At 36.3% G+C, this 19,833-nt stretch overlaps 1 protein-coding gene across 1 annotated transcript in view; it reads right to left on the bottom strand.

The window, feature by feature from the left end:
- Positions 1–15,245: 15,245 nt before the first annotated feature.
- LOC140159292 (peptidyl-glycine alpha-amidating monooxygenase A-like) overlaps positions 15,246–19,833 on the bottom strand; it is a 51,262-nt gene continuing 46,674 nt past the window's right edge. The window contains exon 13 of the mRNA XM_072182707.1: positions 15,246–18,096. Coding sequence (XP_072038808.1) covers positions 17,935–18,096 — 162 coding nt within the window. The 3' untranslated portion in view covers positions 15,246–17,934. The remainder of the gene's footprint in view (positions 18,097–19,833) is intronic.

The raw sequence follows: 19,833 nt of genomic DNA, 5'->3' as shown, positions 1-19,833 counted from the left end.
ATCCGGCACATTTTGACACCCCATTGAATCCAATGTGACTTCACGAAGCAAAGTTACAAGCATTTGATTAGACTAGACACAGGTCCAGTTTTAAAAGTGACACACTGGCCTATTCAAAACTCCACGGACTAGACATCTGGTTTGAGAGTGGTAAATGGCTAATTTGTGTGTGCCTTTGATTTAAAACAAAAAGGAACAAAAGAAAACTGAAACAAACGAGCTGACAAATAAAATGCAAGTTATGAAAAATACAGAGAAGTAAAAACTGAAATAAAGACTGCTTTAAATAAGGCTTCATTGAATAAACTGTGTTGTCTCTTTGTTGCGCTTGTTGGATAGTCCAATTTGTCACTTTCAAAACTGGACCTTCGTCTATTCAATTGCTTGTAACTTTACTTCTTGAGATCATATTGGATTCAATGTGGTGTCATAATGTGCAGGATTAGATAGGGCATCTATTAAAAAAACAAATTTACCCCAATATGGTCCAGTTTTGAAATTTTTATTATTTTTCCAAGTGTAAGGATACTTTCTTGGCGCAGTATAGTAACAAGGAAACGGTTTTTTAATAATCTTTGATTCGATCTCAAAGCCAACAATGAATTCCCCTATATTCTGCACGATTTCGTCTGGTCGTGTAACATTGATTATGTTTTACATGTATTATCATCATTGTAAAATCATGTTTTCCCATTGCATGCTTTTACATTAAATGACACAGCTAAGGAATATGGGTATACATGATTGTGTTTGACCCCGCACAGTCAACTGAATTAAAATTGGGCTACCTCTTCTCTAACCTGTTTAATACGTTAAACTATAATTTTGTCGCTGTCTCTTTCTAATACAACTTTGAAATTCAAATATAAAAAGTAAAAATGTAAAAAGTAGACTTAACAAGATGATTTCGTCATCTTGTCGGGTTGAATGGCACTTGTAAGCTTTCAATAGACAGGAGGAAAAATATGCTCCATTCCACATGTTCTACTCCGATGTTAAAATATAACAGGAAGTGAGCCTGGTTAACGTAGTACTGCATTTGAAAGTTTGCTAAATGAATCCAGATCAAGAAACAAGGTCCTTCATTGAACTGAAACACAGGATATCTGCTAATGTAAAAGTTTTGGTGGCTCTGAAAAGAGCCGTTCACTGAAGACCGGCTTCTTGTCAACAGACAAATAAAAAAGTGGCGGCTGTGAAAAGAGGAGTTCCCCTTATCGACAGAGAAGAAGCAGACGCCATCTATCTGCTAATATAAAAGTTTTAGGTAGCTCTGAAAAGAGCCGTTCACCGAAGAGCAGCCCCTTGTAAACAGAGAAGGGGTGCATGGGCTTCAACTGGAATAGCCCATTTAATTAGACTAATTGTTTGGATTAACTTGTTTTGTCAGAAACCTAATAATGGTCACGCGATCCAACAAACTATGGATTATGTGTATACAGTTACTGTTATTTTATATACAATCTTGTGCCGTTAAACTGATTACATGTATCAAATATCCAAAGGCTGCAAATGACGTGCTTGATTTATAGTGGTTTATTATATGCGATGATAAACTGAATCTAAAGTTCATAAGCAAGGATCATTTAAAAAATAAAATAAAACAAGCCTGTTAGGTCTGAAAAATAAATTGTTGTATTGGGGTAACAAGCTGAACAAAATTATTTTTTGTTTTTAAAGCTCATTCAAACATGCACTTTTCCACCACATGTGTGTGTTCATAGAGGTACTGGAACATTAATTACATTGATCATTGATCCTTCATAAACACATTCAAATGACTTTACCGCTGAAAATGTTACGCTGCTATACATGCATTGATGTTTACATACTTCCATTGTGTTGTTTCCCCCACGGTACTGGGAATTGTTTCAGGGAAAGTTTATTTTTAGGGTAGGTCATGTTATGCCAATACAAAAATTAATTGTTCTTAGGCCTTACTGAAAAAAAACCCAAAAAAATAATTTTTTCTGGTAACTGTCCATTAATAGAGGATGCATAATACAAACAATATGAATAAAAGTTTTTTTCTGATCAACAGGCCTTGATCCCACTTCAATATACCAACAGACCTATTCCTCAATTTATCGACAAACCATTATACTAGTCATGCTAGTACGCTTCCTCCAACCCCGCTGTTTTACCAGCGATTACCAAGTAATTAATTCATTTTCTGAAATATTAAACCTCCACTCTTATTACACATAAAACAATCGGGATGAGCTGATTATTATGTGATTGGAAACGGAGCTGACAACACCACCATGGCTAGACTGGCTTATTGCAGGGTTCCTTGTGTACTTCTATGCTATACAGGAATAGCATTGGCGTTATACTTGATTCTGTTTTCGTGTAGTACACAGATGAATGTGTATGGACAGGACGATAAGGTAATCAAGTGTGTCAGAGGCTGGTCAGTAGCATGTCAAATGGAATGTCCATCTAATTGTGCCTGTACATTGGATGCTACCGCAATAATCGGTAATTGTACTGATGGAAGCTTGTACAAGACATCTGTTTTGTATCCACCTGGTGATGTGGTTTATCTACAATGGAAGGACAGTTCTTTGCATAGTATTCAACCAATGGCATTTGCAAGATTTGGCAGCAGGTTACAGAGATTGTACCTGAGAGGTAATGCACTACGCGAGATACAGCCTGGTGTGTTTGAAGGATTGGTAAGCCTGGAGAGGTTATACCTGGAAAACAATGCATTGCGCGAGATACAGCCTGGTGTGTTTGACGGATTGACAAGTCTGGTTTATTTAGACCTGTCTAACAATGCATTACAAGAGAAACAGCCTGGTGTGTTTGAAGGATTGACAAGTCTGGAGTCGTTATTCCTGGAAAACAATGCATTACAAGAGATACAGCCTGGTGTGTTTGAAGGATTGACAAGTCTGGAGTCGTTATACCTGGAAAATAATGCATTAGGCGAGATACAGCCTGGTGTGTTTGAAGGACTGACAAGTCTGGATTGGTTAGACCTATCTAACAATGCATTACAAGAGATACAGCCTGGTGTGTTTGAAGGATTGACAAGTCTGGTTTATTTAGAGCTGTCTAACAATGCATTACAAGAGATACAGCCTGGTGTGTTTGAAGGATTGACAAGTCTGGAGTCGTTATTCTTGGAAAACAATGCATTACAAGAGATACAGCTCGGTGTGTTTGAAGGATTGACAAGTCTGGTTTATTTAGACCTGTCTAACAATGCATTACAAGAGAAACAGCCTGGTGTGTTTGAAGGATTGACAAGTCTGGAGTCGTTATTCCTGGAAAACAATGCATTACAAGAGATACAGCCTGGTGTGTTTGAAGGATTGACAAGTCTGGGTGGATTAAACCTGTCTAACAATGCATTACGCAGGATACAGCCTGGTGTGTTTGAAGGATTGATAAGTCTGGATTGGTTAGACCTGTCTAACAATGCAATACGCGAGATACAGCCTGGTGTGTTTGAAGGACTGACATTAAGTCTGGATTGGTTAGACCTGTCTAACAATGCATTACAAGAGATACAGCCTGGTGTGTTTGAAGAACTGACAAGTCTGGAGTCGTTATTCCTGGAAAAGAATGCATTACGCGAGATACAGCCTGGTGTATTTGAAGGATTGACAAGTCTGGAATGGTTATACCTGAACAACAATGCATTACAGGAGATACAGCCTGGTGTGTTTCTAGGATTGATAAGTCTGTATTGGTTAGATCTGGATAAGAATGCTTTACATGAGATACAACCTGGTGTGTTTGAAGGATTGACAAGGCTGGGTCAATTAGACATGGATTACAATGCAATACATGAAATACAGCCTGGTGTGTTTGAAGGATTGACAAATCTGGTGGGTTTATACCTGGACAACAATGCATTACATGAGATACAACGTGGTGTATTTGAAGGGCTACAAAGTCTAACACTTTTATACCTGGAAAACAATACATTACATGAAATTGCACCTGATGCATTTGGATCCTTAAGAAACCTACGCAAACTATGGCTATCCTACAACAGGCTCTCCTTTCTTCACCCTGGCACATTTCAAAACCAAACCAAGCTTCACGAGTTGGGACTTGATCACAACCAGCTCCACTATCTTCCAGAGCACATTTTTCGCAGCCTGACTCAAGTGAGGTATTTAAACCTTTCTGAAAATAAATTGGATCAGATTCCACTACTATCACAATGTGTCTCTTTAAAAACAGTTAACTTGAAATTGAACCCACTGCTATGGATAGACAGTCAAGTATTTTTAGGGTTAAATGAAAGCGTGGACTTGTTCGTCACCAGCGCTGCAACATGTTGTTACGCACCATCTATCCAGTGTTTAAGTGATGAGCCACGTTCTCCATTCCTAACGTGTACACGCATGTTATCCTTTCATATCCTTCGCATTGTTATGTGGTTAATAAGTGTCTTTGGCATTATCGGAAATATTGCGGCTCTTTACACCCGATTCAAGAACAGACGGCAGAGTAATAAGGTCCAATTTCTTCTCATCGCAAACCTCTCCCTATCTGATCTCACAATGTGTATATACCTGATCATTTTGCTCTCGGCAGATGCATATTATATGGACTATTTCGCATCAAATTCTGAATCCTGGCGAAGAAGTGTGTTGTGCAGGTTTGCTGGAGCCTTATCTGTGTTATCCAGTGAGGCTTCAGCTTTCTTTATAACACTGATAAGCATAGACCGTTTTCTGGGGATAAAGTATCCATTTGGAGGGCGACGCCTGGGTACAAAATCAGGCCGCTTACTAACTGCCATTATATGGTTGGTGGCATTCGGGTTCAGTATCACCTCTTTTATACTATCACAAACAGATTCAGGTGTTTATGCAGTTCCTGAGATTTGTGTAGGCTTGCCAATATCAAAGTTAAAGTATTATAATGAAAGCACTGTTACCATAGATGTCAATGTTACAAGCTATTCCGAAAACTTAAGGACTGATCAAGTATCACATAATATATATGATCATAAAAAAGTGTCCATGTATTTATCAATTGCATTGTTTACTGGGCTCAACCTTATCTGTTTCATATTAGTGGGTTTCTGTTACACAGCCATTTTTATCACTGCTAAAAAAACAAGCAGAGCCTCTGGACGCTCTGAAACAGAGAAGGAAGAAATGCGCATGGCTAGAAAAATGTCTCTTCTTGTTCTCACGGACCTCCTTTGTTGGGTACCAATTGGAATTCTATCAATTCTTGTCCAAGCTGGTGCAGTGGAAGTAAGCCCTACGGCTTATGTCTGGATAGCAACATTGGTGCTGCCCATCAATTCCACCCTCAATCCATTTCTATATACTTTGGCTGGGTTTCTATGTGACAAAGAAAAGTGCCAATGTTGTAAACGTGGAGGACAGGATAGGAAGAGAACATCCTAAAGAGGGAAATTATTGAAAGAACCACACAAAACAGACAAAGTTGAGATCAGTCACTGCATATACAAATATGTGGTTTGATAATGAAAAATAAATGATACATTAATATATGGTTTAAAATTCAATATATGTTTTTTTTTCTACAAAATACCGTTTTAGCTCAAAACCAAAGGACCTTAGAGGGCGCAAACATGATTCAACATCGACAGATTCGGAATAGAGAACCTTTTGTCATATTCGGAATAAAGAACACGGTGATTTATTCGGAATAGGGAACCTTTATTCGTTTTCGAAATAGAGAACCCATTTTTTCATATTCGGAATAGAGAACCTTTAATAACATTCGGAATAGCGAATGGTAAAATTGCAAAAAGCGAAACTTCGGAATAGCTAACCTTCGAAATGACGGACCTTCGGAACAGCGAGAGGACCCCTCATTATCGGGTGCTGCTGAGACTTTGACTGCTTGTACGCGGTCTGTTATCTTTTTCGTCCATGACCATGAGTCAAAATCGCCTTATTTCCAATGACACATTTCATTAAAAAAAGCGCAGTGATTTATAGTGCGCTTCGCACAGGCACAACGCCTAGACCGACGTTGATCCACAAGCCTCAGCACACTTTACAGGTTGTCGCTGATTACTATGGCACAATACAGTAACTTTGCAGCTTCAAGAGCGCACACCCTAGACATTCCACATATGACCATCGCAACCAGGATCAACTCCCCGAGTTTAGCACGGGTTACAACGAGACAAACGGGGCCACTTTTATTCATTTTATATATTAATGATATGACAAGTGTAATTGATGATAAATGTAAAGTGTTGTTTTATATGCCGATGATACAGCTTTGTTTTATGCCTTTAACGATTCAGGAAATCTACAGTCTGTTTTGAATGCTCAGCTTGATAATGTTGGTAAATGGTTGTGTCAAAACAAACTCACCTTAAATGTAAAAAAAAAAAAATTATGCTTATTGGCACACCCCAGAGACTGGTAAATTTCAAACATGTTCGTACACTTGTTAATGATGAAGAATTATGCAGAGTTTCCCATTGTAAATATCTGGCTTTAGTTATTGATGAACATATGAATTGGAACTGCAACACTGAAAAGTTATGTAGTAAGATAAGTAAACGAATCTTGATCGACTAAAAAAACTTCAAAATAGGGCTGCCAGGGCAATAACATGTTACCCCCTGGCATAGTGCTACAGAGTTTCGTCATAAACTTGGGTGGATTAACATTAAAAATTGATGGTTCCTTCACAAGTGCATTATTGTGTTTAAATGTTTAAATGGTCTTGTTCCTTCTTATCTAAGCTGTAAATTTTAAGTTTGTAAACAACATGCATCATGTAAATACTAGGTCAAGTGCCGATAAACTTCTTGAAAAGCAGTATGCAGACTTTAAGTTCTAACGAATGTTTGATGACGTAAAGTCGATAATATGTTACGTATAATATCCGGTAGAAATATATTATCAATTTTACGTCATCAAACATTCGTTAGAACTTAAACATTACTGGAAATAGAATGGCAATAGTTGAAATAACGTAGATATGTTACATCAAATATTTTACGTCTAATAAAAAGTCTGCATACTGCTTAACGCTCGTTTCAATATCCATATCATATAGCCTATAGACGAATCCAACGAGCCAAGTCGTGGTCACGATTTGGTCGGCCATCTTTGGTTTCCCGCTAGCACCAACCTGGGGTTTTGAGCGCCCGATTGTGCAAATAAATGCCGCCTAACACCTAGAGAAGATGCAAAGACGAGGAGGGTTAATAGAATAATATATACAATAGAGGTAATCCTGTCGCATCTATTCATACATAGTCCTTTTGTTCATCCATTTGTACATCTATGAATAGATGCGACGGGATTACCTTCGGAATTATCTCTATTGTAGGTGTAAGGCGGCTTTTATTTGCACAACTATTGGAACTGTATTGTGTTGTAAACTTATTTTGTCTACCAGTGTTTTCGCGGAAGGTGTAAAACGGGTGATGGAATGCAATTTAAAATTTCCGCCAAGGCCAAATCATTTCACATTTTGGATGCATTGTAGCCGACGGGGACCCAACTAATGGCTGCTAGTCAGGTGTAGGAATGCGTGTATTTGGATTCCTCTATACGTGCAATAAATAATAATAATAAATATATATATTTAAATCAACAATCTTTGAAAATTTCAGTATATAATGGCAATTCAGATTATATGTATTTTATTATAATGGTATTTTATGTTTTACGTGAATTGTATTTCCTTCGTGTGTGCTATGATAATATTTTATTATTCTTTTATCATTTTAGTTTTCATCAATACTCATATAACAATAATTATATATAATAATATTGTTGTGTTTTAAATTGTTATGTAGTTTTCATGTATTTAAATTATTGAGCTTTGTATATACTAGTATAATTGTGAAATCTAGTTTTATAATGGCTTTTAATTAAGCATAGTCGAATTAAAACTAAATTGTCAATGGGGAGAACATTTTTGGCCATGTGTATAAATGTTTTTTTCCCCTTGTGTATAATATGGGTTAAGCCGTTGCTCCACTTGGAGTTAAGCACACCAGTGATTTCAGATATGCGCTCACCCGTGTTAAAACAGGTGCATGGTTTATTTAATGCAATCATAATGGTTTTGTTAAATGTTTTTGTTGTTGCTATGATGGAACCAATCACTTGGCATAATATTGTAGCTGGTCAAATGCAAATGGGTTTTTGACTCACAACGTGTTTTATCATCGAGAGATCAACTTCTATTGAAAAACCCACCCTCCACGCCCAATAAATGTATTAAGTGAAAGTAAAGTAACAGCGGGTCATGTATAAGTTACCATGTTTTAGCGGAAAGTTAGTAAGAATCATCAATTGGTCATAAGTTTTACGTAACTTTGAAAACATGTTTAATGCTAATGATGCGGTTTAAATTTTCACGAGCATTAAACGTTTCAAAGTTAATCATTTGAAACAGAAATACCATAATAAATGTAAGAATTGAAGTAAATATAATCAAGCCTTGCAGGCTTAATTGAAATTAATTTAATGGCTTAACATGTTTAATAAAACATGTTTATCATAACAAGTGGGGACATGGATAAGATAATAACTCGCAAGTCAGCAAGTGATTATAGCTTTGAATTCAAGTTTAAGTCTAAAAGCTTTCAATTGAATATATGAATACAAAAGCCACCTAGGTCCATACTTTGGCCAAATTGAGTTAAGCATGGGAAATTGTTGCTATACATAGGCCTGTCATATGCATGAAAGAACAACTCAAATTCATTCTCTGTGTCTATTGGGCATGTGAAAAATAGCATGTATGAAAGAATCACCTAATTCCCTGATTTGAGTCTTGTAACACATTGATTGAAATCCAGTATGTATAAAAGTCCACTTGTAACACATTCATTGCTAGAGAATGACTTTTGAACAAAAAATGGGTTTAATAAAGGAAAGTGTGTGGTTTATATTACATGGCAGAATGCTTATCAACATTATACATACCTGTGTGCTTTATTTTGTATTATCTTACTAGTGGTAATCTCATTCTAACATTGTTGTCTTTGTATATGATTCAAAAAACCACCAATTTAAAAAGTCCAAAATTTAAAATGAACCCCACGAAGTCCCTGAAATGCTAATCGGAATACCTAATACAGGTTAATCCACTCATTTGCACGTAAAACTTACCATATTGACCAGGTAAATCTAACTGAAGGAATTAAAATGATACAACGGTTTTTCTCTCAAAATAACTTCGCATGGACTTAGGTGGCTTTTGTATTCATGTATTCAATTGTATATACTTGAGCCTTAAACACTGCATATAGCGGTCGTGTTAAACTAAGAATGTCTCCAAGCGCAAAACACTGGAGAAAAATGGTTCACAATGTAAATAGAGAATCAGCTGTGTAGAAATAAGGTAATAAAAGTCAACAAGTTCAAAATAAATAAATGCCACCATTTCATCTGTTAAACGTAGTATTTCTGATGTTGATGAACAGTTGTTTACCGATTTACAAGCTGATGTTTACACGGAAGCTAAGATCTGGTGTACGCATGCGCGGGAATCGACATGGAAATCTTGTGAAACTCGTCAACGTAAGAAATTTGCACTTCTCCAAGAACGTTCTAAGTCACGGAAATCGGCTTCCCCGGTGACCGCGGCTGAGAAAGCAGAACAGGAACGGATCAAGGAAAGGTGGGTGGTCAATAAATCTGATCGTACGTTAACTGACAGTGAACTTAGTGTGCTTCAAAGAGGTTTGAATTTCAGTGTTGTACCGAGTACGGTCCCGACTGCCGAATTCATCACCGGCATTGAAACTGCATGTCACGCATTGGGTGCTAATTCTGACACTTCCACCCAGCTCAGATCGGACTGTGTGCGACAATCAAAGATTGTAAACTCCCTAAAAGCAATATTTCTAGGGAAGAGAGAGCTGCCCTTCGTGATCTTAAGTCTGACAATTCAATTCTTGTGCTTCCTGCTGACAAAGGGAGAGCTACGGTGATTCTTAACAAAAAGACTTATTTAGAGAAATCACAAGAACTTTTGGGTGATTCCAAGACCTACACTCCACTTAAACGAGACCCTACTTCCTCGTACAGCAAACAACTTGTTAGTGTGTTGCAATCCTTGAGAGACAGTGGTGCTATTAATGTACCCACGTACCGTAGACTGTATGTATCCAACTTCGTCTGATGTACCGAAATTTTACGGATTGCCCAAGATCCACAAAGAGCGGTAACATCGTACGATAGCAGACACTCATCATCGCCAACAATAATGTTAGAAAGTTTGTCCACAAGATCAGCACTGTTATTCAAGTGCCTGTCAGTTTTTCCTACTAAAGGAGCGAGGAGGTCCGCCACATATTTAGCAGAGTTGTAAGTGATAGAGCCACAGCTAAAGTTGGAAAGTTCCAATTGCAGAAAGCAAAGATTATTGTTATTCATCTTCAGCGAAAGCATGAATAACATAACACCGTTGGATTCTAAAATAGATCATGTGGACTAAATTTAATGAAATAGCCTACACGAACTTTAGGAAGCGGTGAGCGAGTGTGAAAAAAGGGCATGTGATCAAACCCGGGGATCAAACTTGGAATGAAGCGCATGGATGCGCGCATTATGTAATCGTTAATTTCTTCGCAACCAGTCAACCGAATAAATCTTCGAACGTGATGTACAATAACATAGGCTATGCGCTATATTTTAATTTTTTTTCCAGCCATGGCTTAATTCTGAATTGTCACCTAATTTGGGTGTACTTTGTCTTGGGTCCAATCTCTATCATGGAAAATTTGCTATATCTGTCTAAATATAATGAGTGTTTGTTCTAGATTTGTGTTTTAGCGTTTCATATTTGAAAGAACTAATGTTTAATTGCAACATTTCGAAACCACAAACCTAAACTGGGTGCTATGATGTACAAGATTGGGCTACGAGTATGCATTTTACCAAGTGGGCAATAGGTATTTCCTTCATGTTGCCAATGCATGACTTTCTTTATTATACTCAAAAACGGATTTTATTATACTAGAAAGTTGTTTACGTGCATGTAGGCTCCTTCACAGCCGGTTTCTGTCGTATATGTTTACGAATGAGCTACATGCAGACTGGGTTGCCAGGGACTACCAGGACATTTTTTGAGAAAAGTGGGGGGATGAGGCTGTGGTTCACGAAATGCCCTTTTAAATGTAGACCTATTTCGCACACATTTTTCAATTCAGCTTTAAACATGAAAATTTTGAGTATTTCCTAGTATGTCATTGGTGGTGTATTAACCATTAAATGCGAATATTTCACACCCGGTTAGTTGTGCCAAACATTCAAATTTACTAGCATTCCAAGTACTTGCAATTCAAAGTTATGAAGTTGATCTGCATCCATGGCGTTGTCTTTTTAAAGACATTTCTTGTTTATTCTGATGTCTACTTCTCGACTTACGTTCAATTTTATTCACTCGGTAATTTTTTATGGGACACCCTGCATACCGAAGAAAATCATTGTGTTGCATTATACTCCTCTTAACTATATTTGAAAGAAACCCCACAAGGTCTTCCATTTTCTAAGCCTCTTCCATTTTCTGTTAGATTTCTTAATACCAAGAGGCTTAGAATGGTGTCAATCATAGCTGATGAGGTGGTGGGTGAGGTCTTCCCATGCACTTTTATATCATAAGCATATTAGTTCTAAATAATGTCAAATCCTAATATTGAAAGTTGTATATACATGTAGCCTTTGTTACATGTAAAGTCGCGATGGCATGTGATGTTAAAGTGTGGTACATTTTTGTCACGCTTTGCCATCCTAAGGGCGGGCTGTCTATTAACTTCAGTTATCTCCATCGTTAATAGTAACCATGGTAACCAACTCTAAAAAGCTTTGTGGTTGTGTAATTGCCTTGAAGCATTTTGTCTACAGATTTATGAAAACTTACTTGCAAAATATTCAACAAACACCCTGCTGGATGACTGCCGCCCACATTGCATGTCCAAAAAGTGTCAACATTTACTTAAAAAATACACAAAACGTCCTTACGTTTTAAAAGTTAAAACATTCGCTCTTGTGGAAGCTGCATTTGATTCACATCTGCTTGGTCTTCATTGTCATATTTATACAAACGAATCGAAAATGTATTCGACAACTTAAGGTGGTACTACACCCCTTGATAAATTTGTGACTATTTTTGCATTTTTCTTTGCAAAAAATAATGACCACTGGTAATAAAAGATATGTATATTATAGGCGGCAAGGAATCCAGTTACTACACTGGAATTTCAGTGACACAAGACAAACAGTATGTTATTTATGATTAGAAAAGAGGAACCGCTAGAATGTACCTCGTTTCTAATAATGAACAACTTGTTACCAGTGTGTAGTTATTTTTTGAGAAAAATGCAAAATTAGTCACAAAATTGATCAGGGGGTGTAGTACCATCTTAAGTGCCATTCATTTTGACTGCCAAAATTAGGCTTTTATTTGAGTCATAACGAATGTGACACTATAGTCCGTCCCTTAATCCGTGCAGGTTTATAGCGTTTTGGTATTAGGGAAAAAGTATTATCGTATCTCTATAGCCTGACATAACATATGAGGTTTGCATAATTTTAAGTGGAACAAGCAAAAACCAATGAAATTAAACGAACGACGATAACTGTTTAAAAATATAATATGTTAAATTGGATCAACCATCAGTGCTGTTGGATACTTGTTATTCTCAGAGTTTCGGAATGATAAAGTTTGGTCTCAAAAATGACAACCAAGAATTCATGAAAATCATTCAGAATCGTAAACATTAACAGAATCAGAACACGACACAATGCATGGTTGATTTTTAAAAATACTTTGAATTTTTAGCAATATAACTTGTACGTATTAACGGGGTAACGTATCTGTCGTAACGTATCTGTTCAGCCTTTTTATTTGGTATGCACATTGCACATGTGTTATGTTAGTGGTTAGTTATCTTATTACAAGTTGCAGGATATTATTGCTTGGTATTCCAGAATGTTGACAAAGTTAAACAATTTGTATGCCGAAACAATATTTCCTGCGCGAGTGTGTGGTTTAAATGTGGGTAACGTATCTGTCGTAACTATAGAAAGTATATATATATATATATTTATTAAAGTCTTTTCTAAATGACGAAACAAGTCTGGACTGAGGACACGAGACACAGAATGGTCATTTATAGCAAATTTACATTGAACAATACCATTACATGTGCATATTTAGGTGTTATCACAATTAACAATAATCAATTGTTTTATTTATAAATAATAAGGATCGACATAGCATAGATGGTCGATCGGAAGATCGAACTGATTTGTTTCTATTGCCTAAGTCTTGCGGTTCTTGAGTAACGGCCAGTAAAATGTCAAAATAAATGGGCGTATTCCCCATCCCGAGAAACACCATGCACATGTGGCGACAAGGACACCCCTTAGATCAAGCCTTGCGATGTAGATCTTCTTTATGTTGGACCATACCATTCCCTTACGTGTCAGCTTTATTTGTCTCAATATTTGACTGCAAAAACAGTAAGGCACAGCATCGTTTTTGGTCCTATAGCGCTATCGGTGCCCGAAGAGGTACCGATGACACTTTTTATCGTACCCTGAACATTTGTACAGTGCATTTGTTTTTTATTTAAATAAATGAACAATAACACTATGCATCTGTTATTATTATTATGCTTGATATAATTTATTATATCTCCAGGGAGTGATTTTAAGAGTCATCGGTACCTAACTGGGCATCGATAGTTCTATAGGACCAAAATGAATGTGGTGCCTTACGTCATACTCCTATATTTTACTATGTTCATACTCCTATGTTCTACTCTAGAAATGAAAAACGGAGACATATAATTTCAATACCCGTAGCACTATGTCATTTATTCATCTTAGTTCAAGTTCATTTGGCATGTATACAGCGGCAAAATATGAACATAACTTTAATTCAGTTCAAAAATATCTTATTTATATCAAGTAATAACAGACAAGATAATGCATAAGTGCGAATTACGATAAAGATAACAAATGTAATATGAAACATACTGTTTGTACTTACAATAACACGTGTTTCTGAATACAGGATTATGATCAAATGAAAACGTATTTTTATCGACTGTTCTGGTTTTATTTTAAGATTATTTTCTTATTTTATTATGATACACTTGTTACATTTTGTAAACCGTACAAAAATCAAAAGAAACTTAATATAATTTTGGTGATTCGTATCAAAAAATATTTATTCTCGAAATGTATTTCACTAACATGTTGTTGATTATATTTGGATTTGACGTTGTCAGGTACGTTCACTATTGTGACATATAACATGTTCAATTTAATCAAACTTATTATCACATTATTAATATGATATTATGTATTAATGGTTTAATCCAGCTGAGCTCTTACGTTTCCTTTATAACTGTAATAAAGTTAAGGTAAAGGAGACGACCCTGTATAAACAGTGATCGGAGTGCCCATCTCTTTCATTGGCGATTGGGCCAGACTCCTCCATGTAATGTTGCTATAGGGGGATCGCTACACCTCCTCTACAGCGAGTCTGTTACCTTCCCAGCATTTAAGAATGCCGGTACCCATTTAAACACCTGGGTGGAGAGGAGTAAACGGGATAAAGTGCCTTACGCAAGGGCACAACACCATGGCATCACCGGGGCTCGAACCCGCAACCTTTCGATTATGAGTCACTTTTAAAACTTTCTTTTAAAACAATGATTGTTGATATACATTCGAATATCAAATTCTAGAGTATTGAAACGCGAGGACAATAACACAGAAAGCTTTCATGACGCAACATAAGCTGCATAAAGGGCTACGCGATCTTTTCCTCCTTTTGACTTCCTAAAAACTTCGTGTGCCTCAAATTTAACCCACCTCGGGACTCGTAAGTATCGCATCACCCCAATGTTCGTATTTATTCAACCGTTACATTGAGTGCGTAGGTAAAAAATCGCTCGCGAAATCAGTATGAAATATAAAAATAGTAGTTATTTGAAAATGGCATGCAAAATGTTTTTAGGCTAAAAAACAAGTTTGTTTCCCGTTTTGTTTTTGTATATTTGTGACCGTACAGCACGAATGAGCCGTAAATGTCCTCAATTGTATTCTGAGTTACAGTGTAAAATGGGCATGAAGGTCATATTCATAGGTACCTCAATTGGGTGCTACGTGTACCTCATTTAATGAGATACACGTAGCACCAAATTGAAATACCTATGAATATGACCTTCATGCCCATTTTACACTCTAACTCAGAATACAATTGAGGACATTTACGGCTCATTCGTGCTGTACGGTCACATTTTATTTTTAAAATCCAGTCAAGTTATCATTTTCATATAAGAAAAATGCCGAGGGAAAAATTCGAACAAATTATAGAAAAAATGCAATATGATTAAAATGTCAAACCTATTTTATAATTGTCCTTTTCGGTTATTCCCATAATTCTTTGCGGCTATCCCAGTGATGTAGTCACGCCGATGCGCACATCGTTACTGCGCACTTTTTGACTTAAAAATGCGCAATAGCGATGTGCGCATCGGCGTGACGTCAAATGACGACATCTTAAGCCTAACAGAAAAGATTGTGAAATTTACCAAAAACGGTCAATTGACTTAACCATCAATATGTGCAATTCGAGGCACATGGTAGAATAAATTAATAAAAATAAAACATAAACACTACATTTCACATTTTGATTTCGAGGCCACTGGAAACAAACTTTTTTCTGTTTGCCTCGTAACTTGTAAGTAATATTTTGTAAGAGAGCTTTTAAACAGGTTATATATTACCGTGTAAGATTGATGATTACAAATTACAACATTGTGTTTTTATTAAGATGAAATTAAGACTTAATAATAAATTAAGACTATAGCCTACTAAGCATTAAAATCTTTATTTGTTTACATCAATTAACTCGCCTCCCTTTGCAGACAAAATATAATATATATCAACACACACTATAAATCATAAATTCTTTTGATTTTTACACTCAAATATACATATTATTTACTGATCGGTATCTAAACTATAAAATTGGTGGTTGCATTTGCACGTTACATTGAAAGCTGATCACAATAAATAGATTGTCTAAAAATAATCAGGTCTGAGAGCTTCAAGTGTGCGAAAGAGACTAGGCGCTTGAAACTATTGGACTCTTCCATTTAAAATTCACACTACGCATGTGGAAGATATTGGGAGTATCTTTCACAGAGGGCGTATAAATTTCAAATGGATTGAACACATAAGTTAGCTCCATGTGAATTCCATACACCCTCTGAGAAAGATTCAACCTGAATCTTTCACTGAGGGTGGGTGAGTTACAAATGGAGCTGCTAATGCGTTCATTTTGATGACGACTATTTGAACAGCGCGAGAATAAAAGTGCATTATAGATGAAAATAATTATTTAGGTACATGTGGTCATTTGGATTGGTCGCCGGTTGTGACCTATACATGAGTTGACCTCTGACGTCAATGCCTGGCAGTATGCGTACGCATCATCACAATTTCCATTGCTTTTTGCCTGGCAGTATGCGCGCGCATCATATTTTGTTCAGGGCTCGTGTTTTTAAACTCCCGCCGCATCACAATAAGGCTATTGATCAGTCTGGTGGTTGTATGCAGTTTGCTCAAGCATATCGATATACCAGTCCCTTGCCTTTGTTGATAAACCTTGAGGTCAACTCATCTATAGGAATATCACGGAGAAAGCATTTCCGAAGTGCACTGAAAATGTTGTGTTTTCCACGCCGAAATATAAATATAATTTTTAAGCATGAAATTCACAATGGCAACAAATATAAGGGTAACACACAAAGTTATATGTTTGTAATAATCTTTTTGCATTTCGAAACATTGATTCCAGCTTGGCCTTCATGGCAGCTCCGACTTGAAATAAAATCTCATACTTGCATTTAATTTATCAGTTTTTATTGTTATTTACACACACAAAAACTATTAAGCATTACAGTATCAATTATTTAAGTAGTATGGGCAAAAGTAAATTGAGTCGAGTTGTTTACAATATCGAACATATTTGCTTAGTTTAAAAAGGAAAAAAAACAAGGAAAAAAGATATTTCAAGCTTTAATAGTCACACACGGACTAAAACACACTTGATTTTAAATTTGGCATGGGGAAATTGCAAATATGAAATTTTGTTCGATTCTACCAATGTCATACACATTTGTTTTTCTAAAGTTGCTATCCTCTCCCAAAATAATTTGTTTAAAATGAACTCTGTGCTCAAAAATATATACATACAAATAACCAGCACGCACTAAAGCAATATATAGATATATCATATACATGAATTTGCATTTGGACTCTAACTCTCTATACAACGTCCAAAAGCATTAAACTGAAACAATGACCATTAATTAACAATTACATTAAAAGTACTGTTTAAACTACATTGTATACATCACTGGATGACATCATATTTTTTGGTATATGGGTCATTTTATCAATAACTTTGTTCCCATTTTATGTTGTTGCACATATTCATCTAAACTAACATAAATAGTAACGTAAAGCACATTGTCTTTAAGTAGAATAATAATAAATAAAAACTCCTGGTCACTAAACAAGTCATAAGTCAATTCCGAATACACAATACACCACGTTGGAATGTCAAAATCTATTACGTGGTATATTATCTTACATTAGTTTTATTGTCTTTACTTAATTAATTAATCAAAGTCAATTAAAATTCAATTCAAGAATACACAGACCCTGAGATCAAGGTTGTTCCATTAAGGTTGATGTTTTACAAACTCGATACAGGGCCCTACATATGGATGAGATGTATTTAGTGTTAAAAATCACATAAATAGTCCCAATTCAAATACATCTGACCATTCTTGTAAGTACAAGTTGGCCCACACTGGCCCCTCAGAATAAACGCGGTCGAAAAAACCCCGTTATATTATTACCACTCCATTTGTAATTAAGAATTTGTCTTTTAAAATATCGATGCTGATTTGATCTAAAGAAAATTACTCCACCTGTCGATTTCGGGCAAGATAGCGTTATCTTCAACGGCCTGTTCCATCTCTTCAAATTTCCATACCCTGTTGTAGCCAATGTCAGCAACATACACAGATCCATCGGGCGAGTAAGCGGCGACATCGTGAGGATCACCAAAACCCTGAGAGAATGAGAGAAACAGTAGAAATAATTACTGTGATGTAATACATGTAATAACTGGGCTAACCAGGAGGGCCAGAGTTCATAAGGGCAATGTGGGGACCCCATGTCGCGCCATTGTTCGACCTAATATACATTTTATCGCCATTTTGTAATTATTAAACGCATGGTCATTGTTTGTTAAAATTTGCACCGGATAGTCTGTGGCTAGTCTAAGAGCACCTTTGACCATGCGCCATGATGCAGTCATGTCTACAGTAGAATTCATCTCGACCTTTGCAGGACTTAACCCCATTAAAAGCTATTAAACCAAGATAACACTCATTGAAACAGCTCAACTGATTAAATCGGATCTTCTCTGGTTGTGCACAAGTGACTGTTTTCATGTGCGATATCGCAATAAAGCTGGTATTCATAGCTTCAGTTGGGTAACCGATTATAAAGGAAACGAAAGAAAACAATGTTATGTGTGGCTTTGTTCACGAAATCAGACAATGACGTGCTTTTTGTAAACCAGCATTCTTGAAAATGAGCAACATAATGATTTTTGACTTAACACGGTTTGGAAATAATTTCTTCATATTTTTGGTGTTATCTGTCGTTTACATGTCCTTCCTAAAACACAAAAGTACGACCCTCTCCAAACACCTAAATTAGCTAAAAATTTAGGACATGTTACAAAACTATATTGTCTAGAATTTTAGAAGAGTACTTTTCAGTAATATTGGCCGGTTATTTTTCACACAGCGACGTTAACTAGGCAATGTACTATTACCTATAACATTAACTAAAACACCAAAGTACGAATATTTCCAAACATCTAAATTAGCTAAAAATTTAGGACATGTTAAAAAACTATATTTTCTAGAACTTTAGAAGGGTACTTTTAATATTGGCCGGTTATTTTTCACACAGCGACGTTAACTAGTCATATCCCCATACTGTTAACGTAGGGCTATTTGTAAAGGTCACGCGTCAATGGGAAAGAGCACTGTGTATTGTGTATAGGAAAACGGACAGTAACTGCAGTATGCAAAGAATTATTGATATATATATTGTAGATAAATCAGGAAGATGTTTTAAAAATGTGAAGTCACCGTCATAGGTATTATAAAACCTTTAACGTTTGCCCTATGAACTCTAACCCTCCTGCAACATAGCGCCCATTGTGTAGTCCTAAGATACATGTATTAGTACATGTTCATGACTCGTGACGTAGTTTTATTCGTCTTTCCCCAATTCGCTAACCGGCGATGGTTCCATGCAACTGGGTAAATTTGTATTGATTTTCCTTTGTATTTTAGTGGTAAATTTAACTTCCGACAAGTGTTGTCGCACAAAAGGCACCAACTTGGTAAAAGAAGTGATGATGTAACAGGATTAACTACCATAGCAATAGGTTTAAACAATTTTTGAATATATCGCCCTGCCACTACAATCAGGTTCCACTCATCACCTGTGTATGTCTTCAATCATAGATTGAATACAATACAGGTGTTATCTTACAGGTGCGAGTGATCAGCATGATATGAATATTCTATAGAATCACGATCCAGGTCTTTATCCCTGTTCTTTGAAATCTATGGTTTAAGGGGCGCACCATTAGATTTCCAGGGGGGGGGGCATGGGAGTTTTCTGAAGAAAAAAAAACTTTGCCCACTAGAGAGGGAAAAAAAAAACTTTGCCCACTAGTGACAAAAAAAAAAAATTTTGCCTCACTGATGAGTAAAAAAAAAAA

Source organism: Amphiura filiformis, chromosome 8 (genome assembly GCF_039555335.1).
Source record: "Amphiura filiformis chromosome 8, Afil_fr2py, whole genome shotgun sequence".
NCBI lineage: Eukaryota > Metazoa > Echinodermata > Ophiuroidea > Amphilepidida > Amphiuridae > Amphiura > Amphiura filiformis.
The sequence above is the reverse complement of the archived record's forward strand: the minus strand, read 5'-3'. Positions and strand labels throughout refer to the sequence as shown.